Source organism: Rhinatrema bivittatum, chromosome 1, assembly GCF_901001135.1.
Source record: "Rhinatrema bivittatum chromosome 1, aRhiBiv1.1, whole genome shotgun sequence".
Classification (NCBI taxonomy): Eukaryota; Metazoa; Chordata; class Amphibia; order Gymnophiona; family Rhinatrematidae; genus Rhinatrema; species Rhinatrema bivittatum.
Genome location: NC_042615.1, coordinates 154,594,091 through 154,611,087, shown reverse-complemented (window position 1 = coordinate 154,611,087; position 16,997 = coordinate 154,594,091). Strand labels below are relative to the sequence as shown.

Sequence of the window (16,997 nt, the reverse complement as noted above, 5' to 3'; positions counted from 1 at the left end):
TGAACTTTCTGGTTCAATGGACATAGGTGTGCAGAATCCCCTAGGGCATCATGATTGGTTAGTCATGAGTCAGCTGGTAAAAATCCTGCAGCCCTTCAAGGATGCCACAGAGGAGCTGAGTTCCAGAAGTGTCACCTTAGCTGACATCATCGCTATTGTTAATTTCCTGGATGAAAATTTGGAGGGCTTTAAACAGGAAGAGGGAATGACAGCTGAGGTGCTGAATTGTCTGGACATTTTGCAGCAGCAAGTGCAAGAGAGATTAAGGCTTTTAACAGAATACCACACATACATGCTCACCACAGTCTGTGATCCCAGTGTGAAAGGGAAATGCCCTACAGTACGATTGTCTCCTATTGGTGAAGGTCCTGCTGTTAGCAAAAGTCCATGAACAGGAGCACCATAGGCAGAGACAGATTAGGCGTGAAGCAGAGGAGGAAACAGCGGGCACTTCAGAGAGTTGTGCTAGCCCAAGCAGGAGCAGCACTGTCAGCGACAGCCAGTACCTCCTCCTCCTCCACTTCAGTATGCCAAAGGCATGTTGCCCATAAAGATTCTTCTTTTGTGCTATGGGCTAGAGAGAAAGCAGCTGGCATGAGTGACTCTGAGGCCACCCAAGCAAAGGAGACACCAGCACAACTGTCAGTGACACGGTATCTCTCAGAGCCTTCAGAGGACATGCAGACAGATCTGCTGGCATATTGGGCACACACGTCCACTGTCTGGCCACATCTAGCCAAAGTGGCTCAGCGATATCTGTCATGTCCACCAACCAGTGTGCCCAGTGAACATGTATTTTCAATGACAGGGGATATCATGAGCCCTCACCGCTCAAGGCTGGCACCAGAGTTGATGGAAATGCTAGTGTTTTTGAAAATAAACCTGCCTTTGCTTGGTTTTCCAAATTTTCCCTGTGAATGGCAAGATGAATAAAATGCTGAGCCTGTCCATCCACTGTCCACGTCCCTACAAGGGCCTGACCTCAAACACTGTGCCGGTCTGAGTTTTGTTCTGGTATTTCTAATTTCAGTGCTGAAGTACAGTTAATAGCTTCTGGGTATTCACAAATAATCTCCAGCTCAGTTCTTGCTTCACAAATGGCAGTCTCTATTGCTCTAAAAGCATCCTCTGTTGAATTATCTTTCAGAAATGAAAAAAATGCCATGTTATTCTGGCAGTGAACCAGTTCAAGAAGAAGTGACAGATCAAACCACAACATACCTGCACAAAGAAAATCCTCGAATGCTGTGCCTGTCCGGCCAGGCCTTATGTCCCTACAAGGGCTTGACCTTTTTTTTTTTTTTTTAATTTTTTATTTATTGGATTTTACATAAATACACAAATGAACCATTGTGATTGAAAAAGTGGTTACATAGTATTCACTCTTATAGGAAATTTATCCCAAAATATAATATAACAATAACCAACAAAATAATTAAGCAATATGTGGGGGAGTAGTGGAAACTCTAAGGAGCGCAAATTTTCATGTAACAAGAAAAAAGAAATATTAAGGAGGCCAATTCCAAACCGATACATTTCTACTTAGCGCCCACTGTTACTGGCTATGTCGCAGATAATTGGTGAGAATCAATAAAGAAACAAAGTTGTGATGGTTCAAAAAAAAAACATATACGGATTCCATATACTTGACTACGCATTTACAAGGGTAACGAAGCAAAAACTTGGAACAAATAGCCATCACTTCTTCTTTCATTTGCAGAAATTTTTTCCTCCTTTCCTGAGTTGACCTCGTGATATCAGGAAAAAGCCAAACCTTTTGGCCATAGAATTCTATAGATCTGTTGCGGAAGAATAACCTTAAATATATTGTTCTTCTCAGACAAGAACGCAAAGGATACAAATAAGGTTCCTCTCTCTTGAACCATGTCCTCGTGTGAGAGTTCCAATATATCCGTAATATTCAATGAAGCCTGCTGCACTTGATTTTGCTGTTCATCTCTCTTTGATGGCATATAATATGCCTTAGTAATTAAAGGAACAGCCTCTGTAGGAACTTTCAATATAACGTTTAAATATTTTTTAAACAATTCCATCGGCATTATATGAGAAATCACAGGAAAATTTAAGACTGATGTTAGTACTTCTAATCGTGTTCTCCATATTTTCTATTTTTTTTTATCAATCACGGTCTCTCTTTGTATTGCATGGTATTGAAAACTTTCCAACTTTTTAACTTTCTCTTCAATATCCTGGATTTTCTGTTCTTGCTTCTCAGCTCTCCTTTCATTTTCACTACTGCATTTGTTTGAATCCACACACATTTTGGAAAGGTTAACAGCATTCTCAACAGCGGCTAAAGCATCCCATATAGAATCCATTGTTACTACCTCAGGCCTTACAAGGAAGGAGGTTAATTGTCGAGACTCACCAGCACTAGCGGCTCCAGTGACAGTGTCCCTTCCCTCTGACAACAACGGGCCGGGCAACAATGTACCCAGGGATGGTGTTCCCTCCGGGTCTCTCTCTTCCTGGGCACAAGGCCCCGCGAGGTTCCCCTGCAAGGTTGCCTGTGTCATCTCGCGGCTCTCCGTATGCTGTGGTGGGGAGGGAGTCTCGGGCGCTCCGGGACTTAACGAGATCTCATCGGCCTGAGACGTACGCTCCGCGTCCCTGTCCACCGCGGCTGGGGTGTCGAGGTAAAGAAAGCAGGTATTGTAGCCTGGGCTGGATCTCCTGACCCAGGTATCGACAGACTTTCACGAAGCCGTGCTTTCCGCTTGGTATGGGGCATTTTAGTGCTGTTCTCCAGGCAAGAAAAACTTTTTAGAAGAAAAAAGATCAGAGCTGCCTTCCCATACCTCTCACGCGGCCCAAGGGCTTGAACTTTATCCTCTAATGCTGTGCCTGTTAGTCCACATTTGGAATGTATGAACATAAAAAGCTGACTTAAGATGTTTGGAGCTTGTGTATTTCATATGCTCAATAGTTTTTTCAAGACCTTCATAATATGGGGGCCATGTTCCCTAAATCTTTCTTAGGTGCCAACATTAATGTTTCTTCTAGTACTATAGAAAAGGTGGTAGTCGTACTCTAGTTCAACCTCTGTCCCATAGTTTACAGAGGCACTGTAGGGTACAAAGTCAACATAGGTCGATATTGTAGATTTGGGTGGGAGATGATGTCAACACTTCTTTTGGTTCTAACGGCTGAACCCTCATTGCAAAGGGAAACCTCAGTCTCTGCCAATTCAAAATACTAATCCTTCACAGCATGGATCCTTAAATAAAACAATTTTCTTTTAGTTTCAGGGTAGAGCAGAGAACCTCCTCCATCTTGCTCATGAAGTCATGATCTGTTTGCACATGCTTAAATTCTAACAATCTGTACCATTATACACTCTAGGGGACAACCCATTCTGGGGGGCCTTTCCCTGCTCAAAGGAAAGGTAACTCTCCCCGGGGTAGCCAGCCTCTCTTAGTACCTGTTGACCAATGTTGAACCGCTGTTCACAGTGAGACTTCTTCCATGTCACCACGCTTTGAAGGCTCGTGCTACACTCTAGGGGCAAACCCATTCCAGGGAGCTCTTTCCTGTGCAAAGGAAAGGGAACTCTCCCTGGGGCCAGCCTGTCTTGCCCCTATCAAAACCACAGGGACCTGACTACCTCCGCTCTGCCAGCCTATCAGCTTTCGTCATTCTGCCTTGCTACCATACACCAGATGACTCACTCTACTCCTTGTGGTGTTCTTGCCACTATCATGGTTCCTCAGTGTGTTGGTGCTAGTCTTTCTGCTTGCTATGTTCCCCCTTCATTGTGCTGTAGGATGTTGATACCACTCGTCTTGCTGCTTTGCCTGTCGTGCTGCCTTCGAGGGTTCATGCATCTGTTATCGGTGCTCTCATTTGAAGCTATGGTGTGTTTTTGACTCTCACTACTGTGCTTTGTGCCTCTGTTAAAGCACTCTTGCCACTCCTGGTACCCCTTTCCCCCTTTACAGTGCCTTAGGCTATTCATGCCACTTTGGTGCCACTTTGCCACTTGGTGCTCTTTTCTTGTTCTGATTGATCCCCAGAAGTTTCATCAGAATTGATAAGAAAGCCCCAATTCTGAAGCCAAAAATAGGCTGCAAATACTTCCCCCATTGACTTTAATGGGAACTGGAAAACGAATAAAACATAACAGATTGGGTCCCCCCTTGAACGAATGCAACGTATTTGGGACCCAACGAATACGAATACCGAATCAGACGAATCTGTCCCTTCTGCACCTCCCTATTGGATGCCACAGCCTGATTAAGAGACCTCAGTGCACCTTGCTGTGTTGCCTTACTTATTACATCCTATGAACTCCAGAATGAAGTTGTCTTTAGCACAATGCAACTATTAAGACAGGCGTTAACAGTAAATTTGAGAGACTGAGATCATATTCAATATACTCTGGCTTACAAGTGAGGTTCATTCATGCCATGGTATGTGTAAAAGATAAAACCATTTGAAGATATTACCCCTGCATGTTATCTATTTATATAAGGAGGAAAAGAAACCCTACATAAGAAGTTTCAATGAATGGCTGAAAGTCAGTGCAAGAAAAATAGATTCAGCTTTGTTGGGGACTAGGACACCACTTGGAAGTGTGTATAATTATTTTGGTTTTTGTTTTTTTTTTATTTAAAACAATCATATATGCACAAACATTTGCAATACTTTGAAAGTGCTTACTTTCTCTACCTATTTTATAAATGTATACACATTTTATGCATGAAAGATATGTATGCATGAAAACCCCGATTTATATGCATAAAAACATAAATTGTCATGCTGGGTCAGACAAGTATATACTGAAATATAGACATGTATTTGAAATCACCACTTTGCCAATACTTCTACCAGTTCATGCAGTCCATCTCCAGGTCACTCAGACCACAGATTACTTCCCCCTAGTTCTCCCACCCAAAAAGAGAGACGGACTAGCCTGATATCACTTGCGCTACTCAATTAGCAGGTGTAAAAGTGCATGAATAAGATGGCTAATGTATTCACCTAAATCATTTATACACATTAAACCACAACTTCCATTTCTGCCTCTTAACTCCGCCCTGCAACATCTCTAGAGCACCCTCTTTTATGCTGGAAAATGTGTGCGCGCTTTCGATGTTTACAAACTAGCAAATACAAGAATACAGGCTACTTATGTGCAGAGACTAATTTTCCATGCATAACGTTTGAAAACTTACTCAAGTGGAGGCAACTTTTTAGAAAGAGCCAATGAATTTCATATGTGTAGGCGATTATATAGTTTTATTTAATGCCCTTTGCAGAGGAGGAATGTTTTCTCCCAGCTGTGTGCAATGGGACAGTTTGCTGTTTCCCCAAAATGCAATAACACCAGCGTTGAGCAGCAAGAAGTGGTGAGCATATCAGCTAATCAAGCAGTCAGAGTGAATGGACCTTGATGCATTATTTACTATAATCACTAAAATATGTTAAAAGGAAAACCAAGAGAGCTTGGTAGGAAGTGATGCCGTCACCAGGCAAATAAAATGTTGCTAGATGCCAGCTTAAAGGACTACTGATGCTCCTTCCTTATTTCCATGCAATAATGCAAATCACAAGGTCACCCTTGTTAGTGGATCACCAGGTTGATACCTGGCTCTGAAACTGCAAGCTTGGCTATGCCCACCAGTGCAGTCTACTACTGTGTAAATCACAGCTGATTTGCTGTGGGCAGCTTTAACATCTGCTGGTTCATGGATACGGAGCTCACAGTGGCTGCCAATAAATACATTTAAAAACCTGGTGATGGCATTTAAGATGCCGAGAGGAATACGTTTCCCCCCCGTCTCCCATTTGAAGGGGAGATTAAAGTAGTATGAAGTGGGTAGGAGCCTGCATTTGGTTAATAAACATCTTTTACAGCTCCCAAGGGTGAAGGTTTTTCTTTCAAAACACCTACAGATTAGGTCCTTCTCAGCTACATGCCCAGCTCTGTGGAATAGTTTAACTGCAGTTGAGGGGAAAAAAGGATTAAGGTACCAGAAACAACTGAAAACGTCTAAAATCAGTCTGATGGTAGATGGAATAGTCTGGAATGACTGAATATAATAAGTGTTCCATTTTTATTTTGTACTTATTTAAAAAATAAAAAAATAAAAAAAATCAAACATTGGGAAAGGCTTTAAGCAGAAGTGAAAGAGGTTAACTTCAACTGGGTTTATGCAAACAAAGATACCTAACACCAACTTACACTCCTATGTTCTTCTTAAAAGTCTGGTCAAAAATCCTCCTTTACAAATAGAATCTCTCTCTCAAAGCAGAAGCAACAGTTTAAGATGCTGCTATATAGCCTAGTTCAGTAACTTTTGTTTTTCTAAAGTCACAGGCACAAAACACAAGAAACGTCTTTGTGAAAGTTTGGGAAAAACAAGCAACTTTCTTGAAACAGTGGAATTTTTCATATGATGTGAAAATGCCAGGGTGTGAAGTAATAAAAACATACACACACACACACCTCAAGGGCAAATTCTAGCACTCAAAAATACATCTTAACTGCATCGCTGCAGGACTTGCGTATATTTCACTTAGAAAGTCTTTACTTTAAGGAGGGTTTAGCGCTGTCCAGAAATGTAGCTCTAAAAATACAAGGAGGTCCACACTTGGTGTGTTTGTCCGGACAAATGCTGTGATATGAAATTCCACTGGTCTAATCACCCCTGACATGGCTGGATACGTGTTTAGTCAGCTGAAAACTTATCCAGCCATGGTAGGAGTGGTCCAGGGGTGTTCCCAAGGTGGAGCAATGGTTTCCGGCCAACATATGCTAATAACTTTAGGACAGAAACAGCAAACCTAATGTTAGCCAGATAAACATGGCTATCAGTTAGGTATGTTCAATGGCGTGGGGCACCGCTGAATATCCAGGCTTAGCTAGTCAGACAAGTTTATCAGACTAACTTTAGCAGCTGACTATGGACCTCACCAATACTTGTTATAAACACTACTGGACTTATGCAGTACTTATACAGCGGGGATAAGTATTCATGTACGATAAGACCAGTAAAAATGCTAACAGTGCATCCAAACAAATGTAATTTATACGTCATTCATTTTACTGCTAACACTACATTTTAAAATCTTTGAATTTGTAAACCTCATTTTGTGTTTCAAACCTTCCTTCCTAGCAGGAGACAGCCAGCTATCTCAGGGACCAGGAAATGTACAAAGGTATGTGGGACCACCCCTGTATGTGTCAATTCAATAGTTAGTATTTATGATTCTGGCAGAGCTTTTATAGTGACAATTTCTTCAGGCTCAATTGTCACATGAACATGTGAACTTAGGTAACCGGAAAAATTGCTCAATGATATAACTGTTTGACGACAATACCAAAAAAGATCACAAGGCCAATATTCAAACACAATAGAACAGATAACTTTAATCGGGAATATTCAGTGGGATGTTTGCCCCACTGAATTATCCTCAACTTATCCAGCTACCTTTATCCAAATAATTTTACACCTGACCGGCTTTGGAATATTACTGATTAAGTGTAAAGTTGTCCAGCCTGGGTTTTTTTTTTTTTTTTTACTACCCAAAGCTGGAACATAGGCCTAGCGACTCGAATCTATGTCCCCCCCACAATGTTGCCAACCAGCTCAAGACCTCCCCCACCCCTCTAGATATTAAAAAAAAAATGTGGCTTAACTATTGGCACCACCACCTCTTTCCAGGTTCCAAGTTCTCTAAAAGGTGGCCCCATCCTATCCCTTCCTGCCACCATCACCACCCGGCCCTTCTAGCATTGCTCAGGAGCATAAAGCTAGCTCACCAAGCAACCCTAGAAGCGCTGGGCCCAGGTCGCAGTAGCGGTTTATCATGATCTGGGTTAAAGATCTCAAGGTACCAGAAGGGTGAAAGGTTTAGGGAGAGGATGGGATCACCTTCCAGAGAAAACGTTTGGAATCGGAAAGAAACAGAGGTGGCACCAACAGCTAAGACTTTTTTTCATACCTGGAGGGGTCTAAGGGCTGGGGATTGGGAGGGAGGTCTTGGCTGGTAGGCACCAACTTAAGAAAAAAAAGCTGACCATAGCTACTTAACCAGCTACATAAAAAACATGATCCTGGATAAATGAACTGCTCTCTGCCAAGTCTAGACAGAGCTGAATAACAGATCTGGCTAACTCCAATATTTGGAATTAGCTGAATAAGTTATTTGGATAACTCGTCCCTGCCCTGGACTACCTCCAACACACCTCTTACTTATTCTGCTAAATCTTAGCCAGATAATGACTTATCCAGCCAAAAGCTAGCCAAAAGAGTATGGGAAATATTCATAACGCACTATTTAGCTGGATAACTTAAGTTATCCGGTTAAAACGCTGGCCTGCATGTGACTAGGGATGCCTTTAGGTCGTACAGGAGTTGAGGAGCCCAGAAGTTTCCAGCAGTCCCTCAAAATGTAATAAACCCTTCAAAAGGAGTGGGAAAAATAGTGGAAAGGCCAAAAGAAAAACACTGGCTTAAAACTGCCGGGTGAAAAAGAGGTTTATTTTACAATGTGACTGCTGAATGAAAGCTTTAAAGTTCTGCAGTAGAACTTTGTTCACTGCATCTGTACAGCTAGGAATAGGTAGTATTGGTCAGTGCAATTAAGATTCATATCTAGATCTAGTGTCAAAGACATCTAGCCACCACTTGAAACTTCTCCCTCATGATCATACTGTTCTCAGTCCTACCCAACATATAGCTCCGTTTCACATGCAGAGCATATTGCCAGTACACAGCTTCATGTATGTACCACCTCTGAAACACATTTACCCTCTTAAAGCCATCCGGAAATAAAGGTACATCTTTACTTCACTGAGACGGCAAGCAACTTTCTCTTTCAAAATTTCATGTGTAAAATAGAGGGGGAAGTCACATCGAAGATTATTTCTTCTACTTCATGCAAATAATTCAATCAAGTTCTTTGTGATACGTCATAAGATAAGAGTGGTTACTCAACATGTTTTCCTTTCACTTTACATATAAGATGGGAGGGGATAGGTGGCTACAGGGCAATATAAATAATTTCTACCAAATAAGCGGGCTCTGTAGTAGCCACTGCCATAAAACCTTTACTTGGGTAACAACGGCATACAATTTCCAGAAGCATTAAGTATATTGCTTTCTTTTCTCCTGGAACGTTTGGATGCTGCTCTCTAACTGAAATAAGATAAGCCAGTAGATCATAGGTAGTGCCGCCTCAGAATGAGATGACATTGCAAATGTACTTCTGCTAGTTCAGGTACAACTAAAACAGCCTGAAATACTTGCCAGGAGAGCTGAAAAACATTTGCAAACAAAATGGCACACACAGGATATATGGTAGCTTGTCATCAGCTCATGGGTTTATTCCTATTGTTCACTTGTGATTTATGGAAATCATTTCCCTTCTGTAGTGCAAGGTTTTAGTAGCTTAGGCTGTATGGTAGCCGTACAGGTGCTGAAGAAAGCTTGGCTAACTGCAGTTTCTAATACCTTTTAATTAGATCAATGTAAAAATCAGCCAAAGATGATGTACATGAGCAATTGTGAAGAAAAAAAAAATGGGAGTGTTGTCTCCGAAGCTCATGTACATCCACTGGCCTGAAATAAATTCTTATCTTGGTGCATGAAATAAAAGGCATCAGAGAGACACAGAATAGAAGAAATAAATTCCGTTCACCCACCAGAAATGAGGCTAAGTCCTTTATCTAGTGGAGTGGTTCCCAAACCTGTCCTGGGGACCCCCAGCCAGTCGGGTTTTCAGGATATCCACAATGAATATGCATGAGAGAAAATTTGCATACTGGGGGGCCCCCAGGACAGGGTTGGGAACCACTGATCTAGTGGGTAATCATGGGCTATGTATAAAAATATTTTTTTTTAAATTCTCTGGAGAAAGCCAATACAGCCCAAACTATAGAATCAAAAGAAAAAGAAAAAAAACCAAAAAAAGAAACTTACATTTAAAAATGTGGAACACTGAAACAAAAGCGAGGAGATTGTTGACAAGGCTAAGGCATAGAGCCACGAGTCTTCAAGTCTCAGAAATTAAGCTGCAGTAAGTAGAATACTTATTATGAAGTCACTGGCAATGCAATGAAATGAGATCACACATGGAGCACACTGAGCGAAAAGATGCAGTACCTCTGAGACATGTTACTTTTACTGGATCCAGAGGACGTCTTTCAGGCCCTGTGTCTCCTGACTGCACTGACCTTTTCCTTTTCCCAAGGCCGCACGAGTACTTAAGCTCATCTGTTGTGAAAACAAATCTGATGAGATATCGCAGGAGTCGCCTTCCGTCTTTCTTTGAGGAATTGACTGCCTCGTCCCACTGTTTGCTAGTGATGTACACAGGATAGTTGTTCAGCAACAGTTTGCTTCCCTGTAAAAGTGAACAATTTTTTTTTTGTTTTAGTTTGATATTTTTATATATTAGAAGTTGGCAAAAATGTCTCCACTCACTAACCAAGAAACATGGGGTTGCTATTTACTACCTTCCTCCAAACCGGCGCCAATTGGTTTAGCTTGAAATGGACAGACATGCTAACCAAAAAATACTCCCCCCCCCCCCCAATCTAAAATTATGAATCGGGAGTTAAAAGTCTAATATCTGCTCTTGCTTCCTGTTAAATGTGACAATGAAACATGCAGAGAAGTAATTGCTTGTTCTGAGAAGTGGTACTTTTAAATTGCATTTGCTATAACAAGAACCAATGAGGTATGATGAACACCTTTGAACGAGAATGCCTATTTATAACTTGCACTTTAGCAGGTAGGTTAACGTGTCAAGATCCCGTCACTGAAAACACTGTTTAAATATAACCCGTAGCCTTCCTTTTTATCCATGAAAAAAAAAAAGTGTTATAAATCTTTGAAGAGTGCATGATCAAACAAGTTCCTTCATGATAGTGGCAGCTAAAAAACTTCAGACAGACTTTATGGTCTATTTTAATACCTTTATTGCTTTTTTTTTTTTATATTGATCATCACTATAACTTGAAACATCTGTTACCATGGGGGAAGGGGAAAGAAAGAAAGCAAATAAAAGCCAAACTCTTAAATCACTAAAAAGGTCCTTAATGGTAATGCAAAACACATTAGCTCAAATTATATCATTATACAAATACCACTGTGTCAAGTGGAAATCCTTCTTCGTTTATAAACCTCATGATTTATGAGCTCGATAAAATTCCAGAGCTAAATGGGTGCAGTGGGACTAATCACATGAATTCTACTAACCCGCATAACATTCAGAAGCAACCATGGAATATCAAATCAGGTCCTGCCACTTGGACAAAGCTATAGTCTAGGACAAATTCATTAACCCACAAATTTCCTCGAATGTATGTAGAAATAAAATGTCAACCAGCTGTCGCAGACAGTCCACTAGGATACACAGAAAATAAATGTCAACCAAAAAAAAAAAAAAATGTGGTTGCAAATGATACCTTTTGTTAGTTTAAGTGGATTAACACAGCAACCACACTACTCATGTGCTTTCTTACATAATTGTACATAAAGAGGGCAGCTTCAAACTGTGCACAGAAGTGCAAAGTCTGCAGTGACGTTTTACATCAGTTTTCAAAGGGAAAACCAATCTCTTAGAAAACCGGTGTCTGAAAAAGTGCACACGCAGACCTACACCTATTTAGGTGGGTATGCAAGGGTTAACCCCTCCCTGACTCAGTCTCCTCTCTGCCCGTACTGGCACTACAGGTGCACTTTTACATGCAGAGAGGGCTGGCAATTTTAAAAAGAGCCTATTTCTACCTGTGTTACCTGTGGAAATGCCACTGAAAATTGCCCTCAAAATAATTAAACTGATGTTCCAAGATTGTTATTTTTTTTTTCTTTTTACAGCTATGCAAATGCACTGCTGCCGTTGCTTTTCAACTGTTTACTGAGACAGTAACATGGCAAAGCTTGCCAGCATCATTAGCAACTGTATCCCACAGCTTACACACACACACACACACATATATATATGTCAAAATATCATGTCAAATAGTTATGTATTACTCGTAGAACAAGATAGAACAAAAATTTGGCTAAAGAAATGTTTTCATTCCTGTCTTTTCCCCTACCCCCCACAATATTCTTCCTAACTCTTGTCCACTTATCGTACTGTATCTATATTAGCTTGTGATCCTGCTGGGTATTACAGTACAGCAACAACTGTGCCGAAAAGCGGAATATAAATGAAAGAAAATTCTACCCATCAACAACAATAGCACTGAAAAAGATCAACTTATTACGCTGATCCATTGGCAAAGTGTCTCTAAATGGCTTCCAAATCTTTACAAAAAAAGGTTTTAAAGCTTTGTGTCCACTCCCCCCCCCATACATTCAGTTTCTCTAATTTTAGTATCTGCAACCTCTGTTTAACATTTCTTTGGTCTGAATCATCTTCCCCAATCCATTGAAGAATACACTTCACTTCCTTGGTAACCGGAGTGCTAAATCCAAATTATAATAAAAATATCAAAAACTCTCAGTCCCAGCAGGAGTCTCATCACCGCTGTTACTTATAAGCAGTCTGCTGGAATCTCAGAAATATAAGTTATATAAAGGAGCCATGTCATACCTCTCTGAAGCTTTTCTACTTCCAGTATATATAATTTTTTTTTTTTATGAGATTGGGCAACCAGGATTGTAGGCAATACTCAAAGTGTGGTCATACCATGAATACATACAGAGGCAATGGTGGAGAAATATTTTGTGAACTTAAGCAAGGGGCAATAGGGTATTTGCAGATTTCATTTTTATGCCTTTGCAAATACATTTCTATCTTTGTTTGCTTTGACCGCTGCTGCACAATGAGCTGACGATTTCAATATAAATTGTCCACAGTGATGCCAAGGTTCCAGCTCCTAGTATGGAACCCAGCAGTACGTACTTGTCATTAGGATTACTTTTCCCTATGTGCATCATCTCAGTTGTCCATATTAGGATGCCCAGTTCCCCAGCCTCACAACATTCTCCAAATGAAGTGCAAAGACAAAGGCAACGACTTAAGTAATTTGTATAACAGATTTTATTTTACATGTTTTTTCATCTTAGGATTTTTTTCCTATTTGCGTATAGCAGCCATAACAGCAGCAGCAGTCCTTTTGGCTAGGGGTGGCAGACTGCAGTTCACTCTGCAGCCCATTACGCAGGCACCCTGAGCCTGGACTGTAGGTAACGTTTCACAATGACTGGGGTGCCTATGATTGCGCCTCTGTGGCAGAGCTGGCGCCTGCCTGATGCACACAGTCTAGCAATCAAACCCATGTCTCCCACACAGGAGTGCACTTTGCTTCTCTCACACTCACTTTTCCCCCCTACTTCTGTGTGCTCTCTCTCTCGTGATCCACTTTTTTTTTTGAACGTTATTACTCGTCATCACTTTTTCTATATTACCTGCTTTCCATTTCTCTGTTAAGATTGCTATTGATCATTTTTAGGGACTGTATTTTAAATAACTGAAAAGAGGCGTCCCGCAGTGCACCCGATTCTATTAAAATGTATAACATGACACCATTAGACGTAGTAGTGGTATCTCAGAACACTGCCTTATATTCCAAATGCTGTTGCTGGAGTCACTGTGACCCAGGAATTGTAACTTGTGGCATTAGAAAAAATGTTCAAGAACAGTTACACCAGTGTGCCATTACCTCAGTGCTGTACCCTGAAGGCCCAAATGAAATACGTCCAATTTAACAAAATTTGCTTAATCTAGCACCATTTACATTTGACCTAGCAGGGAAAGTGTTTCTACTACTGAGCTGCAGGATTCTAGTGTTTGCTTTAAAGGTAGTTTCATTGAGATTTTTAGCCACGTGGCAAGGATTTTTCTTACACTCGTCAGTAGGTACTGGGTCAGACTCCCATACATGCTTTATGCAGTGGCAGCTCAAGGCAATCTGCTGCCTGAGGTGAGGAATGAGATGGCTCTTCCTCTCCCCAAGGCATGGTGCAGGCCAAGGAGGAGAGGTAGTCCTCTTAGACTCTGGCCCTTTTGGTGATTTGAAATGCTGGGGAGGGGTCAGGTTTCCCAGAGGAGCGGCAGATTACAGAGTGTGGGTGATATTTCTAGGAAGCTGGCAACCCTGCCACACTTCCTGGAACCTGACCACTTGCCTTCTATCGCATTTGTTCTCCCAGGGGAAGTGGGAGATGGGTGAATGGTGGGGGGGTTCTGTGTCTGGCAGACTCCCTCCAGGCCAGTGCAAGGGTATTAGGCACCCTAGGTGAACTATATAGGCTTGTGCTTCCCCTTTCCTCACCACACACTTAATTATAGCTTTACAATCGATTTTACATGAAAAAGGACATTCAAAATACCATTTAAAGTACAAACATCACTTATAAAAGATGTATATTTTTACATGCACTGTTGTGATGCCAACTAGAAAACCCTGCAACAAAGTCACTTGGAACCTATATGGTACTAGGCCTATAACGTGTGTTGGGTGTGGGCTTGGTCTTCAGAAAGCCATGAATAAACTGAACTACAACATAGTAAACCTCCTACACCAAACAAGTACTAACTGCTTGCACTCAAACAGTAACAATCCTACCTATGAAAAGGCAATACTGCAAACTTAAAAACTGGATTCTAAAAAAACACCACCTATTATGAAAAAACAAGCCAGGCTGCTATAGATCCCTACACAGAAACTTACTGCAGTACAGAATATAGAAACCTCATCTTGGTCACACATGTAGAACACACAAAGACCCTCCCCAAATACAAAATATAGAGATACATGAATAGAAATATGCACACAAACTGAACTGGAAACTGCAAGAAGCCAGACTCTGTATGCAGTGGAATAATGGAAAAGCAGAAACATCACAGTTCCTCATAAACATCAAATAAAGTCAAGAAATATAAACAAATCATAATACTAAAACCATATTAATAAAAATGTTTCAAAACCACTGACAAATAGAACAAAATGACCATTTCACAATTGTGAGGGGGAGAAGGTATCCAAGTCACACAAAGATACATTGAAATTGTCAGCCTAGTGTGCTCTGGCGATCAAAAAAGCAAACAATGTTAGGAATTAAGAAGGAAATGGAAAATAAAATGGAGGATGTCATAATGCCTCCATAATCGCTCCATGGCGAGATCGCACCTTGAATACTGTGTGCAGTTCTGGTCACTGCATCTCAAAAAGGATATAGCTGCACTGGAAAAGGGCGAACAAAATAAGGGGCATGGAACGGCTGAATATGAGGAAAAGCTAAAGAAGTTAGGGCTGTTCAGTTTGGAGAAGGGACGACTCAGGGGGGATATGACAGAAGCCTACAAAATCATGAAAGGACTTGAACAAGTTAATGTAAATCGGTTATTTACTTTCCCAGATAATAGAAGGACCAGGGGCACTCCATGAAGTTAGTAAGTAGCTCATTTAAAACAAATCAAAAAATTCTTTCACTCAGCACATAGTTAAGCTCTGAAATTCATTGCCAGAGGATGTGGTTTCAGTAGTTAGTGTAACTGGGTATAAAAAAAAAGGTTTGGATAAGTTCCTAGGGGAAAAATCCATAAACTGCTCATACTAATTAATAACTAATAAATAATTAATAAGCAATAGTAGCTTGTGATCTAATGTTTGGGTCCTTGCGACTTGAATTGGCTACTGTTAGAAAATAAGAAGATAGAACAAAGTCATAACAATGCAGTTCACTACTATCAGGCAGATTAGAAAATATCTAAAGACTCAGATGGGGTGAAGGGATTTATCTTTGGTGCCTGCCACTCAAAAATAATGCCATTTGTGATGGGTCATACAAAAGTAGAACTCCAGGATATCATTTAGACTGGCAGAGAGGAAATAGAAGAAAGATGTCTGGTCTTCCAGGTAAGGCCTACGAGCCAAATGGCACATCCCGCAGGCCCCCTGTGCAGCCCCCCAACTGGCGATGAATCAGGTCAGTCCTGTCCACATGGTAGGAAGAATAAGTGATGCTGGAAGTGAGTCCTGCTCACTACCTTCTTGTCCACATGATGGGTGAGCCCTACCTCCTTCTCCCTTTCCACATGACCAGGGAGCCCAAAACCCTTCCTGAAGTGGGGGTGGAGCATGGGAAGCAGAGAAGAAACCACTCCCTCTCTCCTGCATCAGGAACTGGATTATTTCTTTGTGAAGTCTAAGCTGCTTGACACCATGCCCATCCTGAAGACTTGAGCAGGCCGCAGGATTGTCATAAGAACATAACTTGCCATGCTGAGTCAGAGGCCAAACCAGGCCACAAGAACCTGGCAAGTACCCAAACACCAAGAAGATCCCATGCTACTGATGCAATTAATAGCAGAGGCCATTCCCTAAGTCAACTTTATTAAAAAGCAGTTAATGGACTTCTTCTCTAAGAATGTAACCAAACCTTTTTTGAACCCAGCTACACTAACCACATCCTCTGGCAACAAATTCCAGAGCTTAATTGTACACTGAGTGAAAAAGAAATTTCTCCAATTAGTCTAAAATGTGCTACTTGCTAACTTCATGGAATGCCCCCGGTCCTTCTATTTTCTGAAAGTGTAAACAGATTCATATCTACTCGTTCAAGACCTCTCATGATTTTAAAGACCTCTATCCCCTCAGCTGTCTCTTCTCCAAGCTGAACAACCCTAAACGCTTCAGCCTTTCCTCATAGGGGAGTTGTTCCATCCCCTTTATCATTTTGGCTGCACTTCTCTTTACCTTCTCCATCGCAACTATATCTTTTTTGAGATGCGGTAACCAGAATTGTACACAGTATTGAAGGTACGGTCTCACCATGGAGGGATACAGAGGCATTATGAAATTTTCCATTTTCTTAAGCATCCCTTCCAAATAATTCCTAACATTGTTTGCTTTTTTGACTGCTGCAGCACACTGAGCTGACGATTTTAAAGTATTATCCACTGATGCCTAGATCTTTTTCCTGGGTGGTAGCTCCTAATATGGAACCTAACATCGGGTAACTACAGCAAGTGTTATTTTTCCCTATATGCAACACCTTGCACTTGTCCAC

At 41.2% G+C, this 16,997-nt stretch overlaps 1 protein-coding gene across 2 annotated transcripts in view; it reads right to left on the bottom strand.

The window, feature by feature from the left end:
• The window catches only part of BEND4 (BEN domain containing 4), a 107,952-nt gene that overhangs the window by 26,708 nt on the left and 64,247 nt on the right, over positions 1-16,997 (bottom strand). The window contains exon 4 of one of the 2 annotated variants that reach the window (XM_029588666.1): positions 10,131-10,371. In XM_029588666.1, the coding sequence (XP_029444526.1) occupies positions 10,131-10,371 (241 nt within the window). The remainder of the gene's footprint in view (positions 1-10,130; positions 10,372-16,997) is intronic. The other variant, XM_029588674.1, reaches the window with a different exon arrangement.